The sequence below is a fragment of the Pieris rapae genome, chromosome 22 (genome assembly GCF_905147795.1).
Source record: "Pieris rapae chromosome 22, ilPieRapa1.1, whole genome shotgun sequence".
NCBI lineage: Eukaryota > Metazoa > Arthropoda > Insecta > Lepidoptera > Pieridae > Pieris > Pieris rapae.
Genome location: NC_059530.1, coordinates 5191377 through 5217896, shown reverse-complemented (window position 1 = coordinate 5217896; position 26520 = coordinate 5191377). Strand labels below are relative to the sequence as shown.

Genomic DNA, 26520 nt, shown 5'->3' with positions numbered 1-26520 from the left:
GCGTAGAAGAAATGAAGATTTATATAGGAAGTGAGAAATCTGTCTGCGCGTCGGAAACTGATTTCTAAAGTGATTGATTTCTAAAGTGATTGATTGATGAGTGGCTGATTTTGCCTCGCTTCATTTTTATGGCTTCATCGTTATGATCCGGAATCGAATAAAAACAATTTAAGGAAGAGGAAGATACTTAAGACAATGCCATCCTCCGTAAAGATCATATGCTGTTTTTACTGGGACAGCTAAGGGTTATTAATGATAGAACATCTTAATAATGATGCTACTATTACGTGGACTTTGTACGCAGACGAAAAATAGTTGTGTGAGGAATACGCAAGATACGGGCCCCGTGTCCATCTCTATGACAGTGATATCATAATCATCCATTAGCCAGGTAGCCCCATTTAAGAAGATTGCTTGAAATAGAAAAAAAGAACATCATCCGTTCGCCGGATTTAGCGAACGGGAATCGTTTAGAAACATTTCAACCATAATTTTTTTTAATTTTTTGACGGTTTTTAAGGGATCAGGGAACCATCTACTACTGCGAAAAATACAATAATGTTAAGGTAAGAAAGAATAATTGCGTCATACTTATAACCACTTTTTCTTGCTTATCCGCAAATATTCAACAAACAGCACAGCCATTACAACCTTACCTAAATATTTGTCTGGACGCACCAACACGCCGTGGACTGGAAGACTCGTTGCAGGCATCGATCAATTTCTTGAGGATGAAGAGGCACTCGCGGAACGTGGAGAAGAACGGGTGATGGGACAGGAGGCAGAGGGAGGTTAAGGAATGGTTTCGAATACGCTGAAACAAAAGACAGTTTCACTTTTATGTAGAAAAGCCGTGGATCATCTGCGATATATTATAAAAAAAAAAAAAAATATTGACCGTGCTATTCCGATGGCAGTTTCATTTCACATATACATACATAATATTTGAGAATATAATATATGTGTATAAAATTCTCATCAAAACGGCGTCCACAGCAGAACGTTGTAGTCCGTGTGTTGTTGTCATGTATTATTTTGTTTGTATCATATGGTTGTATAAGTGTAACCTATAGTGGATGCATCCAGTGTGTTTGTATTGTGTTTTATTTTTGACTTTGTTTTTATTATAAGGATGTCTCTGTTTGGTTTCCCAATAAATTAATAAATATATTCTATAACAACTTATCTGAACCGTCGTTAGAAACAAAAGCACATACCTGTCGTTTCCTAGTAGCTCTGGGGCTTGGGGTATGTTCCCCACCGCTTTCGGAATCTGGAGCCGGCGCGAAACGCGGTGCACTGCATTCTCTTTCCGAATCACTCGGCGCTAAATTGCTGCTCCTATAGTCACTGGAACAAGTTCTTGCCTTAGGTTTGATTTTAGAGGCGAGACCAGAATGTATCTGCTTTTTCTTCCCTTTGGGAAGTTAGCGATCATCATGGATACTTGTTGGATACTGGAAGTGAGAAATTTCCGCCGCTACGAGCCATTGAAGCTATTAAAACTGTAGTCGCTGATTTAACAGCGTTTTATTACGTAGTTATTCCCTAGTTCACTGAATAATTCAAATGTATCGTATTTTTTTATAAGACTGCATTAATCACGCTTTGGATTTAGTGCTAACCGCTCATGGACACGCCCAAACCCAATAACCTATCTCAATCCATTTTTGATAAGTATGAGAAATTTCTCTGCAATATTTTCAAAGTATTAACTTTTTGTTAACTTCTCACAACAAAAATATTTGGAACAAAGCTTAACAATTGGATTAGCAGACATATTTAGTTTGGTATTCTGAATATTGTATACAAATTTATATTAGATTTTGACTATTCGAACGAATATATACTTTACACCAAAGTTTAAGTGTTACAGAAAATAAGCTGTAAATTAAAAAAAATACTCGATTTTAATGATTTTAAGTTAAGAATTCAAGTCTCAACAAGTCAAACCAAGAAAGCAATCATACCGAAATTGGAAAGTTGGTATAACCCCACATTAAGGAATGTGTTTATAGGAAATGATATGTTAGAAATAAATGATCACCTGGAAAAAGCAGAGTCTGAACTTTTCTCCATTGACTTCCGCCAGGACTCCCGTCTCAGAAGACCACGGTCCCGTGGTCCCGGGACGGGAGCCCGCTCCACAGCTCGGTAGAAGTTCACACATATCCCGTAACGCGTCCTTCCTAAAACAAAAGAACACATTTCATATGTCATTCCATTGTAATTATGACTGCAGCCGTACTGTGTCCCAATGCCAACAGTGATACCGATTCCGATTAGCCCGATAACGCTGATGACGCAACCTTGGAGAAATAAAGTGGTGCTATAACATTCAAAGGGCCTCATGTATCCGTTTCATGGTCGTTTATTTTTCTTAATAAACAAGCAAATCAATCTTCTGTGCCTAAAACACACACTGTTGTGGGTCTTAACCATTCTGGTTTCCTTACTATGTTCTTCATTACCGTGCGATTGTTTGCGCACATAGACCGAAAGATTATTCGTCAATAGCCTTAAATCGATCTTACGATCAGGAATGAGAGTCGCACGAGACTAGTAAAATCGCGCAATTTAAAAGTTTTTTTAATAAACAGAAACTTAACTAAAATAGTACAAGTGTTATTTAATACGGTAGTCGATATTAGACTTCTATTTCTACGGTGGTCGATGTTAGGCTAAAGTTAATATGATAACATTCTTACAGCTGAAAAAAAAAGATGAAAATTATACAAAACCAAACAATCGCTGTATTATTTGTATTAACGGTTATGGTGCGTTCTAGGTATATGTGTGACAAGGTAACTAACTGCTCTGAAATTCGATAGCGTGGAACAAATAGTTGTTCTTTAGATCGGTATCGTTTTGAGAAGTAGCCAGTATTGGCTCAGGTTTTAACCAACCATTAAATTAAAGATTACAAGTTATTTTTCACACAACTTGTTAAGCCAAACAGAGAAGTAAGACAATCTAATGTATTATGTAACACAAACGGACAGGAATCTTAGCTCGTCTTACCTAAGTCAAATTGGTTCGGAAATATTTGAACACATACTTCAGTGGATAGTTCTACATAGTTGTGGTGCGCGGCAAGAGTGCCTTAAGAAACTCGTTTGTGTAAAAATTTACGTAATGTTGATTCTTATGCTGATTTTTATCTTGGAAATAAATTTCTTTAGACATTCACATTTAAAGTATAAACTTTGTTCTGACAGAGAAACTTTTCATGAAGTTTTATGTTACTATCGTCTTGGAAAGTTCTATCAAGAAAGCTCACTAAGACACGTATTTCTATTTTCTTAAACTTTTTATTATTATTTATTGTACTTGTAATCAAAGAATTTCGTTCTAAAAACGCTTTTTAGTAAAAGAGACACAAAATATCTACATTAACTTTACTACAAATATAGTTTCATTATACTATTGTCTTTTATTAACATAACTTTTACACATTAAAAAAGAACACATTTTTACGGATTGAAGTTATGTATTATTGTAAACTTATAATTATTTAAACATAATTTTAAATTTAACCGACTTCACGGTGACCACGCACGCTGTAAAGCACACGAAACGTTGGTTAAATTTAAAATTATGTTTAAATAATTATAAGTTTACAATAATACATAACTTCAATCCGTAAAAAAGTGTAGTTTTATTATATTTCACGAAAGAAAAAAGAAACCTTTGACTGATCGCGTCATTTTCGTTATACCCGAAATCCACAGTATTAAAAGGAGTGGCGGAGAGTTTATCGCCAGTTCTTCTCTTCCGTTCTACGCCCTTGATTTGAGAACTAGCAATAAATGTAAAATAAGACGCATGTAATGTATATTTCTTTTTTTTGACGTTCATAAGTGTACATTAAGTTAGGTACCTAAATTAATAAAATTCACTTTGAATTTGATGTATATAAATTATTTTAATGAGCTTTCTTTGCCAGCCGCAAGTTATTTTTCACAAAGCGCTTGGTTCCTCATCAGGTTTTTTTTAAATATTTTACTCTACTCCCCTGCCATTGTGTCCAGGGACTTTATATATTCTATATTATGTAGGTATTTATCTTTATATATTCCTCATCATGTTTCCAGGTATTAAATATGCTAAACCTTACCTGAATCCTTATCAGTTAGCGTGAAGACGAAAGACGTGGTATCTCTAGCAGACAAATGGGCCAACTGCCTTCGCTGAGCTACGGAAACACAGCCTTCGGGTTGGCAGAAGTACACCATGTCCAGAGGAAGTGGAAAATCGTCGTGGTTTGTCAGCGGATAGCGACGTAACAGCTCTGGGGCCTGTGAAATTGTACTTGTAAGAATTCATCGTTATTTGCTTAACACATTCCGTGCTCTTTACTCGGATCCGAGTGGAGTGGGGCCACAGTAGCGGTGCCACCCACTCGAATCCGTGCGAGCGTCCCGTTCATATTTTTAAACGACTGTCATCCGTAGCTCTTAGACTTTAGAACGAGGACGAATGATTTTAGAATTAAAAATTATAATATACATTCATACATATTTTCAAACATTTGTATTTACTTAATCAAAATTTGCCATAAAAAGTTTTGGTTTCCTGCTATATGATAATATGTTAATGTTTGTATTATGACGTAATAAAATTAAATAAACAATAAATATGTAACTGGGACCGTTAGATAAAAATAACTATATCAATATAAATTAACTTGTAGTAATTTTATTAATTTGTTGAACGCGATAATCAAACTAATCCATGGGCGGCGGTATCACTTAACATCAGGTGAGCCTCCTGCCCGTTTGCCCCCTGTTATATAAAAAAAAAAAAATACTTCGAATCGATAAATTAAGTTAGTGTTGTGCCGATTTATCGAGGAAGGTAATATCCGCCGCTACGAGCCAAATAAAGCTATTAAAACTGTAGTCGCTGCTTTTAACAGCCTTTTATTAAGTAGTCATTCCCTAGTCCACTGAATAATTCATATGTATCCTGTTTTGTATGAGACTGCATTAATCACGCAGGCTTTGAATATGGTGCTAACCGCCCATGGACACCTGACACGACCTTTGGGTGCCGACCTTTTGTAGACCCTAACGCCTAAACCCAATAACCTATCTCAATCCATTTTTGACCATCTGAGATATACATCCAAATATTGATAAAAGTGTGCCAATAACCAATGTCATCTCGAAAAAATTCGTCGACAAGAAGACATTTTTTTTACTTTTACAAGTGAACCTGTTGCTCGTCGTAACCTTTATTACCTGAACTGGAGCCATTCCCTTCCCAGTGGTATATGGTCGTGCCCCGACGATGGTCAAGTAGTCCACAAGCCGAGGGCATAATTGCTGCTTCTGGACGTCCATCTTTATGTGTTCCCCGTCTAGATACTGCACTCATATCTTAAATATTGCTTTTCATGATTGTCTTAGAATACCTGAAAGAAATATACTATTACTGGATTGGTCATGACAGGGGAATAAAGATATAAGTGTTCACACTTCGTTCCATGATATACAGTACAATTAGAATAATACATTATGTTGGAGGGCTTGTCGCTTTTCAGCTATCTCTCCAGGCAACCACTATAATGACAATAAGTAAAAAGGTCAATGTGATAAAATAAAGTGAATGCGAGAAGTTCAAAACTACATAAGATGCATGCCTGCCTTATATAATTTAATACATTTTTTTCTTTACTCACAGTGGTTGCCTGTAAGAAATCGCTCGAAAGCGATAAGGCCGCCAGTTGCCCTCCTTTTCATTAAATTATGTTAAAATTTTTTTTGTTTTATATGTAATGCAACGAAGTGTTAATAAATAAAATAATACTAAGTCTACCGATTATTTTTCAAAATCATCCATCTAAAATGTATGACAAGAATGCTAAACATAGGTAAGTTTATTTCCCGCATATTATTTATTTATTTAAATCTAAGTTCTAGATTTAAACATAAATATATTATCAATCACAAGTAAATGGATATTTCCAATTTCCAATTATTTTATGTAAAAACTTTTGCCCAAGATCCCACACAAATTCTAAGTAAACTCGTTATAACATAAGTTGAGTGTTTTCTCTTCATAAGCCTTCTTGACGTATTGAAAAGAAATTGTTTTTGGAATCCTATTTGAGGCAAAGACGTCACGTCGAGAATCTTTTGTAGGATTAAATGGCTGTTTTGTAATTTTCTTAATACATTTGTTCATGGGAAGAAAATCTTTCTTTTATTGAGTTTTTTTCTTAACTGTATTTTTTCTCATCCTCTATAATTGAGATGTGTAGGATAATTTTTCAGAGACAGGTGGTCTAGTATTTGGATTGGTAACATAATCTTCTGGGGTGCGTTAGATTGACTGAAAAGCTAACATAGCTAGCTAAGCTAACATTAATATAAACCACAGTGGTTTATGTAAAATACTACCACTAAGATTACATTATTTTATAAAATAAATATATGAATTAAACAACAAAAAAGGTCTTCCGGGAACAGACCATCTAGCAACTCCAATGAATATCAAATAGGTGATCTTTATAGAAGCAAACAGGCGATAAATAATAATATAATATAAATAATAATGCCCATGGACACTCACACTGTGTAGGCTCGCTATTTTTCGCTTCGGTAAAATATATTTATATAGCTTTTAAGTATTAGTTAGTAGTAGTTATTAAGTTATTTCTTGTTGTAGTAGTCTTTAATGATATTTTTGATTATATTTAGATATAATATTACTATAACGATGGCAAAGTTTAGACAAATAAATCTACTCAGTTTACAAACTGATTCTTCGAAATACGACCCTTATAACATTGAACGCCAACCCGCCCTTGGCCCAATTTCCCTGACCCAATTACGTCCCCAACCGGTGTGCGGGAGCTCAAATCGAATAATGCAAGTAACATATAAACGCATTAAGCCTGTCTAAGTGCATCTGAACAATACTTGCAATTATGCATTTTTCATTATACCCAATTAAAGTCTAATTAATTAAATTAATTCTGAATAATTGAGCCGTATTCCGGTAGTGCACCAATGAACTTTCTATGTGCACATTTGACATATGATTGAACGGTAAAGGAGATCGTGAGGAAACTGGCTTAGCTTAAAGACCCAAAAAGTCGACGGCATGTGTCAGGCACAGGTGACTGATCACTTAGTTACCTATTAGATTGACAAATTATCATGAGACAGATACAGAAATCTAAGGCCCAGACCGGTTGGTAAATAGGTTGCAACGCCACTGATGTATTTATTTTTATATACTGTATTTAGCTTCTTTTAGTGCATCTCCATTACTGGCAGGTTGGCCGTCAGTCTTTTGAAGCGTGTCTTATCCTGCGCCAGATGCAGCAACTCTTCCGTTTACAATACCCGTCCACTCTCTAATATATAAATTTCCCATAAGATATCAAACAGCGCGTCCGCGGATTAAATTTCTTATAGCGATTTCAATCAATAGTTTAACATCGCAGGACGATATTGAGTTTATTAAATACTTTACGATCTTTATCCAGCAGTGGCAGTAAACGTGCTATAAACCGCGTTATTAAAGTTATTCCAATAAAAGTTTTATGACGCAGTCAACAAGATTATATTATTTTTAATGAAGACATCCAGCGAGTTATAAGTCGCGCGTCCATTCAACTTGAAACCTTATTGTTACTAAGGGTTAATTTTTCAAACTCTTCAGTGATAAATAATATATATATATAATGCGTTCACAACCGAAACTGAAGACCATTTTGAGGCTAAAGACAAATCGTACCATAAAAATAGTATTGAAAAATTGCATTACCGTTAACCATTGTATCGGTCTCGAAGGCAAATTGAATAATCAAATCAAATTCTATCATATTTTTTTAATGTACAAAGTTTTCTCCGCATTATGTGAATGTATAAATCTGAAATTAATTTGATAAGGTTATATTTGTTTATGTACGCACTGTCTGGATATGTGAATTTAATTTGGTGTTATATTGACAGGACGATTGCAGCCATAACTGTTTGCGAAATTAAAGAGATTCATATGCTCTACAAGTCAACTGGTTCCAAGATTCTTCAAAGCCACTGGGCGGGCTCCGTTGGAAAAACCTGAAGCAGGCCTATATATGGCCAGGATATATAGGAAACCAAGATGAAAAGTAAAAATCTTAGCTGTAATTAATATTTTACTTGTAATTATTGGAAATTAATCGGGCTCTTCATTTATTTATTTATACCGGGCGGCCTCGAGTTTCAAGGAATCTTTTCAAATTCGAGAGGATGATAGTCAAAAAGCAGCATGGCCATACACTCCTCGTTATGGGAATAATTAGAATATATGGCTACCAAGCAGAGTTTGTATAAACACGATATGTTTGAAATTTCATTGAATTTCAACTAGAAGTTTGGGAATTACACTAGAAGAAGAAGAACTGCGTTATGAGATTTGGTTTTTTACACGTTACGGTTTTGATTAGCCATCAAGACTTGTTCCCAAAAATTGGACATATAACAGTAATGACAAAACAGAAAGAATAACATACCTGGGATTTGACATGACATGATAGCTGCACCAATAGAAGGCGCTACCATTGTAGCTGACATTACAGTTACATATAGACGTTTAGAACTAAATCAAGTATATTAAGGACCTGAAAGCCTATATGCATCGATTGACGTCAATCCATAGTATTTATACGTCAATAGGAGAGATAAAGTGAAAACATTGTTTCCACACGATTAGCCACGCTGTGTCACTGTATAACTATGACGTCTGCCAATGTGGGTGTATTCAGTTAATTCATCCTTTCGTTCGAGGTAAATTTACAACTGAAGTTTTAATCAAAACCGTCTGTAAAAACACATTCGCTCCGAGTGTTTAAGGCAAAAATCCAAGTAATTTTAACAATTTTTTTTCTAAAGGACGGGACCAAATCTACCGGAGGCTGATGGACATGTTAAGTAGTACCCAAACATACCTAGCCCCCACATTGCCAGAAGGCTCGCAAGTGTATTGCCGGCCCTTATATTGCTCTTTTCTTGAACCCCAAGTCGATTTGTTTCACTAATACTTTAGTGTTTCTGAAATATATATATATATAATATTTATAATATTTCTTCTAAGAACGATGATGTTGGGAGGTACATGCTTCCATCAGTAGGCTAATTACATTAGGCTATTTTTACTCTACTTAACTAGACTTTCTGGAGTATTTGACAAAAAAATAATAGCAATTTTAATTGCTAACTCGTTCTATCTGAAATTGCAACTAACGTTTTGAACGCCGCTGGGTTCTTTAACAAATATAATCGTTATATTAAGGAGTTGTCTTGTACAGAAACTTACGAGTTTCTTGAAAGCGCTGCTGAGAAATACCTATTAGCCAGCAGAACAACGCAAATAGAATAGGCAACGAAGAGATTCTAATCATATTTCCAAGCAGGCGCTTGATTGGAACCCGCAAGGAAGTGAAGCGGTCCCAAGAGAACCTGGTGTCGTACAGTTGCAGATGAGGTAAAGCCAAGAAACTTGGAGCGATGTGAAGCCAGCCTAGAGGTTACGGCATATTAGGTCAAGTCAAGTTGTACAAAAGAGAGAAAAGGACTGCGTCCTATAGATCTTTTGGAAAATGTATTTAAATATTAGATTTTTAGAATTATTATAGAACTCTCTCGAAGTAAACGTTATTACAAACATATTTTGTCGAAAAATATGGTGTAAGTAATACTACAAACTATTTGGTTTTTGATTATACCCCTTCGTTTAATATCAGTTTTTTAGAATAATTATATAACTCTCTCGAAGTAAACGTTATTGTAAACATTTGTCAAACAATAAGTAAGATATACTAGAAACATTGGTTTTGGTTATACCTCTTCGATTAGATATCACACATTTCAGATCAGCTAAAAATATATGCCCTTGATATTAGAAAAGTTGAACTAAAAATAAATGTTATGCAAATTTCGCCCTACTTGAGTAATCGCAATTGTGGTTTCAACGCAGTTTCACGCAGATAAGAGTTAAACGGTTTCAACCGGATGGTTTTATCTGTTTTGAAATGTGTCAACAAAAAATGTAATTCGGTTTTAATTTATCAAGACCTACTTCTAAAGTGGTACCAAAGACTTAATTAGACCCGTTATAAATATTACGTCTTTTTTCTAAGTTAAAGTTCCCTAACTATAAGATTAGCAGTTGTACTAAGGGCCTGTTTCACAATGTCCGGATAAATTCCAAATAAGCTATTTATTACTTATTGGTAGGATAAACATTATTTTTGCGTTTCACGACTGTCAGCGCTATTCGTCAGGAAACGCGAAGTATCTTATTTGGAACTTTTATCTTTTAAATAATTTATGTGTTGCATAGCTATTTGGTACTTTATCCATACATTGTGAAACAGGCCCTTAGTGTCGCTGACGTAAAAAAAACGTTTTTGTTTAATGTATGTAAGAAAATCATACATCTTTTATAGTCGCATTTATAACTGCTTTTCAATGAAAGAATTATTTAGCAAATGTTAAATAATTTATTGTACTTAAATACGATTGCTGTGGAATGTTGTTATAATGATATAGATAATGAGCGGAAATCCATCAATGCTTTGTTTTTAATAAAAAAATAATTTAATATAAATTTGTGAAGAACATAAACGTTTGTCACCAGATCACATACTTGATACTAAATAAAATATTCCGTTATAATGTCCTTTATCCGACAAAGTTTAATCCCTTTCGTACTAAGTATATATTTCAATTTCTTACTAAATGGACGATGAAAGCCAATTAATTTATCTATTAGGCGTTCATTCCTTGCGGAAAAGATGAGGAGCAATTTCGTTAGAAGCGTTATTGATTTACTTACCTGAATTTTTTGGCAACTTTGTAGACATTTTCTAAGTCTTGTGTGATTAGATAATATTTATAACAAAGTATATTCGCTATATATAAATAAATAGCAAGCAGGTTACTATATTCTGAAGCCTATTAACTATAAATCGAACTAAAAACAATTTATGTTTTTTCTCAAAATTGATGAAATTCTTTGAAAAATTAAATATTGCGACATCTTCAACAAACTCAATTTAACAATTAAATGCTACAAGATCACATATGCGCCGCATACGGCTAGCACACTATCAAGGTCATAGTTTTAGATACATTTTTGATTTACACTTGAATAAGTCTACGCACGAACTATTACATATTGCGATAATTTTAGATTAATCTAAATGTAGTAAATGTCTAGTGTCATATCTACAATTACAGAAATAGTCAAATTTATGTAAAATGGCACTTATAAATAAACTTAAACGTTAAATACTCACCTACAAGGTTACTAGCGGCACTACGCTCGCGTGCGATGAGAATTTTTGATGCCGCGTAGTGAAATGTAGTTTGTTAAATGACTTGCGCGCCGCCCACGCTCGATAAGCCCGCCCTTGCGCCCTGAGAGCCGAAATGTGGCGCCCTCTATGTGAAATACACCGTACTAAGTTATAGAGAATTTATTGAGGATCTTAAATCTACCATACGCCAGGTTACAATTAGTTAAATATAACCAGTTATAGTTGTTTAATAATCTTCTTGCAACTCTACGCCCTTGACTTGGTAGTAAATAAGAGTTGAATAAAAATCTTTTCTTTTGACGTTCATAAGTATTTTTGGTTAACTATATAAAGTTATTTTGAGTTTGAGTTAAAATACGCAGACATTGTAAATTAAATTTTGAAGCTATCGATTTTGTTAGAGGACTAATGAAATCGATAACTAATAATCGAATTAAATTAACTTTTTCAAAGCAAGTTATGATTATTATTCGAGAATGAATTGTATCGCTCCTAGGCAACATATTCTTATTAATTCCAGTCACATCACCTGGTTGGTTGTTCCATACTACTTGTAATCACCACTCTTAGCCTAGAACATATTGATACGTTATACACAGTCTCCTTTCTATAGTTCGATGCCCTCTGCATACTACAGAAATTCAATCATGCCCTCCATGTACGGTTTAAGCACTCGCCCGGTACTGTACAACCCTAACAAAGAACGAGAATAAATTTAAAACTAAGGCTCCGGCCTCCTCAAACCGGGAATCGAACCCGGTACCCCACACCCACCACGACCACACACAAAGACCGTTTGGCTAAGAGGTTGTTTGGCTGTCCCATAACTCAGCGACTTCAAGGCACTTTTGCCATATAGAACCCACTACCAGGTATTTCGAACTAAACTCCAAGTAAAATATCTGTTGTAATTGCTACGAAGTTATGACATGACAGCTATTATTATGTTCCTTATATTTACGGTAATATATTTTATTTTCATTGTTACTCGTATATGTCCATACGTCCCGAACTAATTTCAACATTTTGATCATTATTTGAGTAAGACAGTTTCATGTATGGTTTTAATTTGATTAAAATCTTTTCTTTTAAAATACTATGTTACTTAAGAAGAGTTATTAGTTTTTGGTTATAGTTTCTATTGGTATTATAAAAATAGGGGTTTTTTACATTAAGTCGGTTCGATACCCAGACGAGGCAAGTAATTTTTAGAAAATCTTTGAATGCAGAATTACTTTTAAAAAAACCATAAAGTCTTCTATCTTCCTTCATTAAAATACCCTATCTACGACATTTAAGGTACTTTCCCTTCATGTCCCATAACTTTGGGACGCCCTGTATAGCATTTGATGTTTGTCAATTAAATATATTGCCAATTAAATATTTATTAGAATTCCAAAGATGGAGATGGTAAAGTACCCTCCTAATAGAAATTGATTAAGTTTAGAATTTGCTATTTTTACGAGTGTAACAGAAGGCTTATTTAATACGCCTCCATTGAATGTCATTTAAAATTATTTTTATTACGGGAATAAAAAAATATTATTTAATAAATAATTTATTTTCGTATAAATATTATAAAAAAATTTTTTGAACATCAAATAATTATTTTCCACTATCCTCCTTCAGCGACACGGTTCTGTTGAGAACGATCTGAAAAAAAAAACAATTTATGTTTATAATTTAAGTTAAAAGCTAAATTTATCTTTGTAAATGTCTATTAATGTTTTTTTTTTAATAATAATAATAATCTTTATTTCTTCTCTCACATATACATACAAGGATATGTGAGAGAAGAAATAAAGATTATTATATATACATACATACATAATGATTAAAACTAAGATAACATTTGAAAGTGTATGTCTGTAACAGGAGACCTGAGTGACAGATAGCTAGCCTCTCCGCCACCAATATAAATAAACATTTTTATTTGGTTAGTGCGTGTCGTCGTTTATAGAAACAACTAGCTGACCCGGCAAACGTTGTTTTGCCATGTTTTTGTGCCAAAAAATTAAAGTTTATAATTAACAAAAATCATAAGGGATGAGGGGTGAAAATTTAGGGTTGCATGTATTTTTGTATGGCGTATCGTATAAAAATAAAAACGAAAAATTTTGTCCAAAAAATAAATAAAAAAATTTAGCGGTGGACCACCCTTAACATCTAGGGGGATGAAAAATAGATGTTGTTCGATTCTCAGACCTACCCAATACGCACACAAAATTTCATGAGAATCGGTCGAGCCGTTTCGGAGGAGTTCGTTTACTAACCCCGTGACACAAGAATTTTATATATAGAAAGAATATAGAGAAAATATGTAAGAGATAACAAATGAACACGGGGTGCACGCACGAAAAAGCATGGCTCATTGTCCAGTTACGCTCATAGTTCCATTACGCTTATTGTCAATATAATATCAATGTCAATAAAATCGATCCCTCTACTGTTATAATTTCTATCTACCGTCCACCAGGATATAAAGAACCATTAACTTTTATTAATTCATTAAACGTACTTTTAAACTCATAGAAATATAATTATTACAGGCGACATAAATATTGACATAGCTCTAGGGACAAGTGACCAGCGCTCATGGGACTATCTGAATCTCCTTGCAGAGTTTAACATCCATCCCGGGTACAACGCTCCAACCCACAACCGCACGTGTTTGGACCACATTATGGTTACGTCAAATAATGAAGCACACTGCCTTATACTTAATTCTACCATAACTGATCACAACAGTGTAGCCCTCCATTTAAAGATCCAAAAGGACTATTCCTTAACTCCTCGTCAATATAAAAGTAGCGTAAACCTTGCTAGATTGGATCTAACGATCCAAGGACTTGATTTTTCACAATTGTATAATCTGACAGATGTGAATGAGGCAGCTAGGTTATTTACAGACTTATTAACAAAGGCTATTATAGATAACTCCAAACAGATAGCTGTACCCAGACGTAAAAGAATTATAAAACACTGGGTGACACCTGGGCTCCTCAGATGTATGCGCAACAGGGATAACCTTCACAAAAAAACTAAAAAGAATCCAACTGACGCAATATTAGCAGTGACGTATAAAAGATATAGAAATTTCTGTAATTCGTTAGTAAAAAAAGTAAGGCGTGCGTATGAAAAGGATGAAATTACTAGACATAGTACAAACAGCAGGAAACTTTGGGAGACCATTAATAATATTACACAATATAAGAAACCTATATCATCTTCTATAGAACTTTTAAAAAACTGTAACCCACAAGAAAAAGTTAACAGTGTAAATTCATTCTTTGTAAATGTAGGGAAAAACATTGTTACCGGTCTAGGGATTGAAAATAGCTTTTCCTATAACACCTCTCCCGCCCCGTCAATAAATTCTCTTGTCCTCATGCCCACTGACAATGCTGAAGTTAAGAGTTTGGTGATGGGTCTGAGAGACACATGTGCTGTTGGTAATGATTTGATTCCTAGTCGACTTCTCAAACAGCACATCGAAGTTTTGGTCCCACCCATCACTTACATTTGCAACCTCTCCATGGAAACAGGAGTGTTTCCAGACATTTACAAGAAATCCCGCATAACGCCTATCTGCAAGGGTGGTGACAAAAGCCTTGTAGACAACTACAGGCCTATCTCCTTACTTCCCATCATGTCGAAAATCTTGGAACGTCTGATTAACAGGAGATTGGTTCATTTTCTCGAGAAATATAATATAATCTCTGACTCCCAATATGGTTTTCGTTCGGGTAGGTCCACTGATGACGCAGTGCATAGCTTGACTGATTTTGTAGTTAGAAATATGGATAGCAGGGAAAAAGTTATCGGTATCTTCATGGACTTGAGCAAAGCGTTTGACACCGTTTCTGTTGAAGTGTTACTGCACAGAATGGAGAGATTGGGCATTAAGGGCATAACTCACAAACTTTTTGCGAGTTACCTCTCTGGACGTACGCAAATTGTGAGGGTGGGGGATTGGTCTAGTACAGAGCTACCAGTGACCTTCGGTGTGCCGCAGGGCAGCGTCCTAGGACCCACACTGTTCCTTATTTATATAAATGAACTGTGTGGGATGGACCTTAGAAATGGAAAAATTGTAGCCTTTGCTGATGACGCCGCCTTGTTGTTCCATGGTCAGGATTGGTCTGAGGCCTTTCAACATGCTCAGATAGGTTTGAATTTAGTTTCTGATTGGCTATTTAGAAGTTCCCTGGCCCTTAACTCTGATAAAACCAACTTCATAACCTTCGAAATTACGAAGCGTAAAATCCCTTCTAATCTTGAACTTGTGTCACATGCTGGATCATGTTTAACCAAAGTGCAATGCGGATGTCCAAAACTTACCTCCACAAGTACCTTGAAATACTTAGGTGTCATGCTAGATAGCAACCTGAATTTTCAAGCTCATATTGATCTATTGACCGGTAGAATTAGAAAATTGATTTATATATTCAAAATTTTGAGGCACATTGCTAATCACACATTAATAAAAACCGTCTACTTATCACTATGTCAATCCATTCTGGGCTATTGTATATCTTCATGGGGTGGCTCCGCAAAAACACAACTTCTGAAGGTAGAAAGAGCTCAAAGAGCTATTCTCAAGGTAAGCGCTTTCCTTCCGTTCATGTATCCCACGGCAGAGACTTACAAACATTGGAAGGTTCTCACTGTTCGTCAAATCTTCATTCTTGCCACAATACTACGCAAACACTCACTTCTCAAATATGACCTCAATGATAATAAGCGTAGAAAAAATGCACTGTGCCATACAAAACCCTTTCGCACAAGCTTTGCTCAAAAATTCTTCTGTTTTTTGGGTGATTACTTATATAACAAGGTCAACACTTCTCTCTCCATATATCCCCTAACAAAAAATGAGTGCAAGAAGACGGTTACACTGTGGCTATTGGACTTAAACTATGAGGTTACCGAGAAAATGCTTATCATAACTAAATAGTTGAGCATAAAGTTTGACACAAATTTTATGTAAATTTTAGTTAATAATTATTTGGAGTATAATTGTGCAATATTTTTACGTCAATTATTCAGAACACACACATACACAGACACACATACACAAACACACACATACACAAACACACACGCATACACCATGTGGTTTCCTTATAATTAATATAATTGTCTATTCTTTACATATAATCATTTTGTCGATCCGAAGTGGTGGAGGCCTGATGACCTGTAACACAGGTGCACAACCTTTAACAGGCATCAGTCTCACTTAAGCAATAGCAGTGATCCAAATAAGAATGACAATTATTGTATATGTTTTTATATGTTTTTGTTTTTGTGAGAAAATAAATAAATATATTATTATTATTATTATTATTGTACGCTGGCGCCGCATCTATCTCTCTTCCACTCGATTGGTTTATGCGTACGACTTGACTTTTCTTTGTACCCATACAAAATAGTGATAATGCAATAAAAATATTTTTCAAGTTACAGTTACGTTAAAATATTTACCACAGACCTATATATAACAGAAAGGTTCGTACGTACGTAGATAAAGGTTTGAAAAAAGTAAGGATAATTAGTAAAATGTTAATAGCGTTAGTTTGAAGTGTAACCTGTCATTACCATAACGTGGGTAAATAATAAATCTACCACCAGATGCGGCAAGCATCAAGCCCAAGGATCTTACTAAATTAATATCGAAAAATCTTGGTAAAAATTATTTAGACTTTTAATTTTTTTCTTATCATGTTTAGAAAATTTACTAATTGTTTCGCTTCGCATACTTCCCAGAGATTTCTTCCTTAAACATATCATTTAAATTTCTTAAGTAAACAATTCATTTTTAATATATAAATTATGTATTCTACTTCGGGGGAAAGGGGTTGTGTCATAAGAATTTTAGGTTGGCTAAGGTGGGCCAAAAATTGTTGGTAAGACATTCTCAAAATGTGAAGACATTGTTGTTGTTAAGACGCACGCTAAAGCCACTAGGCTAAAATTGTTTCTACCTACATATTAACCCAAGCAAAACGTAAATGGACTGTTATAGGTAATCTTTTAACGAATAAACATTATTTATGTAAACAAGTGATTATTTTGATATTTATGTTTTAAGATTAATTCGTTGCCAGTTTTTCCTGCCCACTCAACGCCCTTGAATTGCGAGCTGATAGTAAATGTAAATTTAGAATTAATTTAGCGTTTTTTCATACGAAAAAGGTATTTTTAGTTTGAGTATCCAAAACAAAACTTACATTTGAAGCATTAGTGTCCGAATCGACAGAGAAGAATCCAATTCTCTCAAACTGGAACTTGTCGTGGGGTTTAGCGTGTTTCAAGTACGCGTCTGCGTATGCGCGTACGACGTGCAACGTATTCGTGCGACAGTCGGACAAAAAACCTCCCGGTACTTCTACGGGATCTTCTGGATTTTTATGTTTGAATCTGAAATATATAATTTATTTTTATATAAACTTTATATAGAAATATGTATAAATTAAATTTTATTTTATTTAAAAATACTTGATTATAATAAAGTATAGTACCTATTTATGTATTATTTTTTTATGTGATACCACCCATGGCTACCTAAAGATGATACTGCCAGAAGGTTCGCAAGTGCATTGCCGGCTTTTTGACAATTGGAACGCTCTTTTATTTAAGCAGTTGGACTTTTTATTAAATCTCAAAACGAAAAATATGTGCCTTTAAGCTTTCTCTTAAAAGCACACATTTTATACTGAAAATATAGCAGAACCGAAAGCGCAAATAAAGTGTGTCGCTTGATCAAACACTACATAGATTTTTCATAGGAAAATTATTCCAGACTGAAGCAACAAGTATTTAAAATTAATAAAAATACTTACAGAGGTTCATACAATCGGACTTCAACAGCTATCGGTTGTGAGACCCAATGAATAAATGCTTTCGGTTTTTCGGCCGCCTCAGTAGACTCCGCAGTACATTCCACTTCTATCACTTTTCCATTGTCTTTGATCACTTTGGACACCTAAAGAAATTTGACATTTTATGCTTTTTCCTATAAAATGGGTGTTTAAAGATGCGAAAGACTGTGACAAACTTAAAATTCAATACTTTTTCCTTATGAGATTATGTGTACGTCTTTAAAACTATATGTGATACAAACATTATACACATTCATGACTAATATTTTTTTTAATTAAGTCAATTAAGATTTGAGGTTCAAAGGAAAAAAAAACAAAACAGTATTAGATTTTGTCACAAGAAAAGTTTGATTTGTCGAAATTTTCCCCAAATCCCATCCAGAACCTACTACACTGATTTAAATGAAACTTGAACCGTTTCCAAAGTTTGAATTCTCTTGAATCAAAACTTCTCATTTTAGAAATTTTGTGGACACATAACCTAAATAAACTGATTTCTTCTAACTTCAGGTCTTGCAACTTGACGTGCATTTAAATTAAGCAAAAAAAATAAAAAAACAGCGCTACCTCTTAGGTCAGAGCCTCAAATGTGTCTGTCGTGAGAATTATTTTTTATCATAAACAATACTGCGTCCGCCTTCTATCGCCTGATAAACGCCGCCATTTAAGGCTTAAGTTTCCCTGCGCGTACGAGGGAGTGTTTTAAGAATGAATGAATGAACGAATGAATGAACGAACGAACGAAGGAACGAACGAATGAATGAACGAAGGAACGAATGAACGAGTGAACGGAACGTCCTCGGCACAGCCTACGTCAGGCCAAATGTTTGAAATAAAAATCTTACCTTAATAATAAAACCAGCGTGTCTTAAGCCAACTGTTTGATTTGGTGTCAATCTTCTGAAACCCTTCTCTGGTTGTTCTTTGAAGTCGTTTGCTTCAATATAAAGCGTTTTATCTAAGACCACGTTATGGAAGCTCTTGTCTGGTTCGTTTGGAAAGTCTGGTACTTTCACCGATATAACTTTATTTTCGAAGTTTGTTATTGTGATCTTGAGTGGCTCTAGAACTACCATAGTTCTGGAAAAAAAATAATTCTTGAGACATGTTATGTTGTTTAGGTGATTGAGAGCCTCAAACACACATAAGTAATAATTAATTTAATCTATATGTATAATATCATAACAATGCATATAAAATAAATAAGGTTGCGAAGGAGAATAGAAAGAGACAGAGTGAGAGTGAATGCTTCCTGCTCCAATTTTCATTTCCACATATTTAACTACCTTTAAGTCTAATAAGTTTCGAAACACACAGTCTTTTCTTCTTCTTTCTTTTTTTTTAACGTTCATAAGTGTACATTATGTTACCTATATGAATAAATGATTTTTGATTTGATCTTGTTAAACTGTCTCTGTAACCGACACAACTGATTCAACAATTAAATGATTATTACAAACACTCTAATAACAGCTTATTTAATAAATCTTTGTATATAAATAAAATAAATACCTAGGTGCAGAAGTATTAAGATGGTCCCTTATAGCAGCATCCAACAATGCCGGGTCAACGGCCCCCACGGCGCCGGTTACACCCAAACCCGCACAGAACGCGTTAACAGCGGCTGATGGAACACCGCGGCGACGTAACGCGGTTAATGTGAACAGACGAGGATCGTCCCAGTCTGAAAATCAAAATTTCTAGAAAAACACTTTTTTACGGATTATAGTTATGTATTATTGTATTTAAACTTATAATTATTTGTACATAATTAAAATCTCAAAATAAACAATGCGCGAAAATGGAGGACACCGTGAGCAATTTCTGCAAAAACCCTACATCTTTTAGTCGATAATAACTCCGGGGAAATAAATACAGATAACACAACATTTTCTGCAGCTGTAATACTTTTTTGACATTTAACACCTTTGTCTTCAGTCACCGTGACCACGCACGCTGTAAAGCACGCGAAACGTCGGTTTAAATTTAAAATTATTTACAAATAATTATAAGTTTAAATACAATAATACATAATTATAATCCGTAAAAAAGTGTTTTTCTTTAAATGTGTAAAAGTTATGTAAATAAAAGACAATACTATCAAAATTTCTGATTAATTTGACTCCACATTGTATTGGGTTCGATATGAAATGAAAAACGTTTATTTGGAACATAAGATCATCATGGTATCACTTATTCCACGTCATTAAATTCGTACCTGTTGGCATCCCTAACCATCGGCAATCTCAATATCAACACTCTCTTGACAATACCACTATTAAACATGTCTGAAAAAATGCCTGGACCCATATCTCAATAACTTCTCTTTAACATAATTAATATAAATAATAAGATATAATTTGTGAACAAACATGCAAACAAACATAACACTTACGAAATTAAATGTACAAGTATTTAAAATAGGTCTGCGAAAGTTTTACGAAAGTTCTTTTTAAACACTGTTAAAAACAATGAAATTCATAGTCATATTTATGTGAAAATTTTGAATATTCAGATGATACATCTACTAGATTTTGGATCAAAAATGTATGGGTTTGATTTCATTTATTTTTTATTACTATGGATGATTATCAATTTTTTTATCCTTAATTGTTATATTATGTGTCTTATTTATATACCAGCTGACCCGGCAAACGTCGTTTTGTCATGAATATTATTTCTAGGAAAGATTTTTTTAGTTCAATCACAATAACTTATATGATCTACTATAATCAAAAATAGGGGTTGATCAGATTGAGGATTGCATGTTTTTTTTAAGCTGTATCATAAAAATAAAAACGAAAAAACTTGTCTATTAATAAAAAATAAATAATTGGGCTGAACATCCCTTATCGGTTAGGGGTTCGAAAGATACTAGCCGATGCTCAGATCTACTGAATAATCATAATATTTAACGTTATAGAATGTCTAATTGGTTTTATTTACACGTATACCATATTTAAATAAAACTCATTTAAGGAATAAACATTTTACGACAATAAAATATAAATGTCAACATTTTGTAGTCTATTTCAAAAGTTGTTGTCAAGGCTTACCAGAAAATAATCAATATTTATTTAAGATACCTGACTATTCCTATGAAAACAATTTTTTATTCTTTGTTGCGGTGTGCTGGGATGTAATGAGTCTATGTATGCACACACATACACATTTACCATACCAAAAATGATTTACACATACATACTGATTTATATAGCAAGTAACCAAACTATTTTTGAGCTAAAACATAAATTTATTTAACCTAAAACTCTGATAACATACCATTTACAAATCCTTCCTCAATCAGCTTTGCAATTTTTCTTTTGGACACAACTGTATAATTCACATTGAGCCGTCCATATTCCCATTGAACCGGACAATAGATATCCAACGCATTGCATAACCAGTAGTAGGATGATCTGAAATATTGTAAAATGATTATTATTTAGATTAGGATTAAGAGCGATTTGACACAACCCTAGTAAAGAAAAAATACTAAAATACTAAAAAAGTTAAGGCTGATATGCAACAATACTATGTCAGAAATTGGAAAATGTCTGTTGAAACACATGTACCGCTTAAAACAGTCCGACTGGCACTGGTGAGCTCCTGCGTCCAAACGATGAAAGACTCAGCTGCTGCTGTGTGAACTGTCTGATGAGCAGACGAGTGATAACAAAAAAAAATAAGTAACGACAGAAAAAAAGATGTGAAAGCACAAAAAAGATGTGACAACAAAAAAAGGTGTGAAAATACAAAAAAGATGTGACAACAAAAAAAAGTGTGAAAACACAAAAAATATGTGACAACAAAAAAGAAGGGACAACAAAAAAAGAAGCTAAGGCTACTTTCCAACTCGCTCGTACCAATTATGTCTAAAGAATGGAGCTTTAGCGTGCGACCTTAGTACCTAAGGTCGTAGGGTGCTGGGTGAAGCCCCATCAGGACATTCTATGTGCGGATTTAACACTTGCTTACTGAAGCAAAATATCGTGAATAAAGCACAAAATCTCAAAATCTTCAAAAAATACATGTCACAGAAAATCACCAACTGTATTATGTTCGGCACCGAACTTGGCAAGAGTCGTTAGATGCGCAGAAGTCGTTTTTTAGGTCTCTTTGGTAGTCAAGCGGGACGCGGGGTATGACGTAGCGCCGATCACAGCGCGCTATTGGTGCGTTAGTCGACCCTTGCCTCCCGCACCGCGTTTACATTTCGATTACACTTGCCGGCACGAAAGTTGTACCATTTGTTTTGTTGACTTTTTGGTACGAGTTCAGTTTTAAATTAAGTTTTAATTTTGTTTTGGTTTTGTTAATTGTTGTTGTTTTAAATTTAGTTTTTGTAACGTTTATTACAATGCCAGGACCAAATACCGTTTTACGCAGACATGCCAGAAAAATTTAATTAAAATACTAATTATATATTATTAAAATAATTTTTAATAATAATATTTTTTTTACTTAATTAAAAAATGCATATTATGTTTTATTTATAACACCTAATAAATGTCACGAATTCCTCTGCTTTGTTTATATACAAGATTTAAAATAAATGATGGCAATAACCATAATGACAATCAATAAAAGTGAACAGTTTTTGTTCCACTAAGTGTACGATGCGCGAACTTGCCCCCACTACGACAAAACCTTGCCAACTACCGCGCCGGGGACTATACTGGATATGAAATACGTAAAATTATAAAAAAAGGAGTATTTTCAGAATTTTGTGTAAACAGAAGGCAGTTAAAAATATAAACTATTCAAAAATCAAGTTAAATGATAAAAAATAACAGACTGACTTGATTTATCCAAAATCTACAAAATTTGAAAATTACTTCTTACCTTCTAGACTGGAACTCCTTGGTACACAGAGAATGTGTTATATGCTCAATACTATCACACAAACAATGTGTGTAATCATATGTTGGATAAATACACCATTTGTTGCCCGTACGATGGTGTGGCTTGAATTTTATCCTATAAGCCACAGGATCCTGTTTACCCTCTTCCAACGTTATTTTCATTCTTAAAGTCGCATCACCCTCATCTATTTTTCCATTTTTCATATCCTGTAATAAGAATGAAAATAAATATTAAAGTTATGTTTAACACCCTAAATCCCTCGAACAAGCAAAAAAGGTGACACAGTCAAATAGCAGGTGGAAAATAACGAACAGCTCAACTATAGGTCTTTCCTACAACTTCCATCTAACTAGACTAACTAGTAGATAGTACCGGTATTCCTAGAGCTGGTACTTTCAACGCTTAAAACACAAGTATCAAAATACAGCAAGGAAATGCTGCCGGAGTTAAAAGGACCAAACTTTTTTTTTTATTAATTTATTATTAGTTAAGTGACATTGGCCCATGAACACTCTGCCATGCAAGTGACATTGGCCCATGAACACTCTGCCATGCAAGTGAAATTGGTGCATGGAGGTGTGATGCAGTGGCCTAAAGAATGCTTGTACAATGACATTTTTAAACGGATGTTATATCTCTTATATAAAGCTTTAAAAAATAATTACCTCAAATAATTGGAGACTCTCTTCAATAGGTCGGTTGCGCCACGGTGACGGAGGTGGGTTGAAGCCTTTTATTTCCTCCGCTTTTTGGTGGCAGACATATGCCATATTCTTATTAATTAATTTCACTGCCCACTCATACAACTGATCAAAATAATCAGACGAATGGGTTATTTTATATGGCTTGTATCCTGAAAGTTTAATTAGCAATGTTAGTATAAATATTCAGTTATTTTTTAATCTGAAATGAGGATATAATACCCAATCAAATTTCAATATTTAGGATGGTGCATAAACAGAACCAATGTTATTTACAAAACAATATATAATATAAACTATTAAACTCAAAAATTAGGGAGGATATAAATTCTAATATTTTAAGATAAAAAACAATATATATAAATATCTCCATTGCGGTTTCAACTGTGTCATTCTGCAACTAACATTAGAGTCAATTAGACCAGTTATTGAGATTAGAACATCTAAAGTTATCACCTTGCTATAGAAAAGATAGCTTACCTAGCCATTCAACCATATCTTTGATTCTAACAAAGAACTTTTCTTCTTCCTTCTCAGGATTTGTATCATCATATCTTAAGAAGCAGATACCGTCATGTGCTGCAGCATAACCAAAATTTATATTTATTGCTTTAGCATGGCCAATATGCAAAATACCATTTGGTTCAGGTGGAAATCTTGTACGTACTTTCCCTCCAGTTATTTTCAGATGTTCCTCTAATAGTTTCTTAGTGTTTGGAGTAACAACATAGCCATCAGTTTTAAAGTTATCACCAGGCGCATGGAATGGTAATTTTTTCATTAATTCAGATATTGAGGCAGCTCCCCCAATATCAGTTGCATCTGTAGTCACTTTAGCATCTGTAATAATATAAAATATTTTTTATTATTATTATAATTATTATTTATCTCTTTAATTTAAAGTTACAGGAATCAAATCCAGAACTGCCAGGTTATACTACCTGTACATTTACTTGTACTATACACTATACAGTACAAGGTGTGAAAAAAAAATACACTGACCAAACATGGTTTTATATTTATGGAGGTTGACTATTTTTTATGTTATGCATATTTATTTATTTTAACTAAAAATCATAACTAACCCTGAGATTCTTCCTTTTTTGGCTTTTTACTACTTTCATTACTAGGTTTTGTTTCTTTTTTCACTTTAGGTACAGGTGCTAGGTCAGCCTCCGTTTTAGGCCCCAAGAGATCCAATATCTGAAATTTTATTTTTATTATTAGGCTTTTGTTGAAATTGATATATCATTCTTTGCATATCCTACATTAAATATTGACAATAATTAATATCAGATCCCATAATCACAAACAGTTGACCATCTATTGAAAACAAGAAGACTGCTTTTAATTAATCTTATCAATAGGCACATCAACTAACAATAACAACATAACATTATTATGTTTTAATCTATTCCATTGTATGGAAGACTAGGTGAAAGTTATATCTATATTTTAAAAATAATGTATATATTTAAAGAAAGTTAAAATACAACGAGTATGGAATCTTCATCTTTATGGATCTAAAAAATCCCTTTAATGGAATCAAAGTCAAGAGTATAAGCAACATGTATTACCAAGGTCAAAAAGCTAATTAAGCTATATTTAATTTACCTTTTTGTATTTTAAATAGCTTTTTTTTTTACCTGAACATCAACTTCATTCTTAATTGCTTTCCCGTCTGCCCATTTTAAGTCAGCTCTGACAGCTTGCATAACAATCCCAGAGTTAAATCTGTATCTTTTCTCAATCAATTCATTTTTGTATTTGGCCATATGTTTCTCAACAAATTGTTCAACTTGTTCTGGTGTCACTACAATTCCAACACCACAAGCCTCTTCAAACTCCTTGTCGTTCAAACTCTCTTCATTAACATGGCTCAAAGCATATTCTAATGCAGCATCAATTCTTAATGTTGAATCTAATTTTCCGTTTGCTATGTATTTAGAAATAAAGGAAATTTTACCAGCAATTTGTGGTTTGATTTTAGTAGCCAGGTGGTACAAAAGTAAACCCACTCCAGGTTGCAACTTATCTACGTCCACCTAGAATTAAACCAATATATGTGTTCAGAATTATATAACTTATAAAATTAAAATTAGTTAGAAACTTTATTTTATTTGCCGTTGCGGTGTTTTTCTAACCTCATTTATTGCTTGTAGAAGAAATTTTGTTACATTGGCATTTTTTAGGGTTTCTTTTGCTTTTTGTTCACTTAGACCAATCTTTTTAAAATTTTCTATAGTTTCTTCAGGACTCATTATAGTTTCAATAACTGAATATAATTATTAATTATGAATCCTAATATAACTTTGGTAAAAATAAAAATAGCTTCTACGGATCGGGTGAGGGGAGATGGGGACTGCGGATGACATATATGACGTATCAAAGATCAGTCAACAATCAGCAGTATACTGTCTATCTGACATAAATTAGTACAACAATGAAAATTAAACCTGTGAACCTCATACAGATAATAGGTAAACCATATTCGCCTGCTATAAAACCGATTATAGCCCTATTATTAGGCATTGCTTGAAGGCACGACGTCACGGTAATATTATTATGTCTACAGTATTGTAACTTCATACAAACAGACGACGCGCGAGCTATACCTACTCGCTCGAATCTCGGCATGCGCTCGGCATGCTACAGTCGCGGACATGCCGCAGTGACGACCGGATGGTGTGTTGGTTTTTAGTCAGTAACCGCACGAATTTTTACTATATATAAGTGGAAATAAGTACAAGTAGCT

General features: G+C 34.0%; 2 protein-coding genes across 12 annotated transcripts in view; both read right to left on the bottom strand.

Annotated features, from left to right (window-relative positions):
- The window catches only part of LOC110996542 (MAP kinase-activating death domain protein), a 45850-nt gene extending 34499 nt beyond the window's left edge, over positions 1–11351 (bottom strand). For all 11 annotated transcript variants that reach the window (XM_045633154.1, XM_045633158.1, XM_045633155.1 and 8 more), the window contains exons 1-6: positions 11297–11351; positions 5244–5416; positions 4118–4298; positions 2048–2189; positions 1218–1350; positions 657–814 (exon numbers count right to left, since the gene is read on the bottom strand). In XM_045633154.1, coding sequence (XP_045489110.1) covers positions 657–814; positions 1218–1350; positions 2048–2189; positions 4118–4298; positions 5244–5345 — 716 coding nt within the window. In that variant the 5' untranslated portion in view covers positions 5346–5416; positions 11297–11351. The remainder of the gene's footprint in view (positions 1–656; positions 815–1217; positions 1351–2047; positions 2190–4117; positions 4299–5243; positions 5417–11296) is intronic.
- A 1508-nt stretch (positions 11352–12859) lies between these two features.
- On the bottom strand, positions 12860–26125 carry LOC110996547 (probable glutamine--tRNA ligase). Its single transcript, XM_045633097.1, has 12 exons — positions 25910–26125; positions 25412–25810; positions 24851–24968; positions 24246–24605; positions 23730–23917; positions 23044–23270; positions 21481–21617; positions 19711–19882; positions 19044–19278; positions 18160–18302; positions 17548–17737; positions 12860–12970 (listed from the first exon to the last, which is right to left on the bottom strand). The coding sequence occupies exons 1-12, from the start codon at positions 26024–26026 to the stop codon at positions 12923–12925; spliced, it is 2334 nt and encodes a 777-aa protein (XP_045489053.1). The 5' UTR covers positions 26027–26125; the 3' UTR covers positions 12860–12922.
- Positions 26126–26520: the final 395 nt, after the last annotated feature.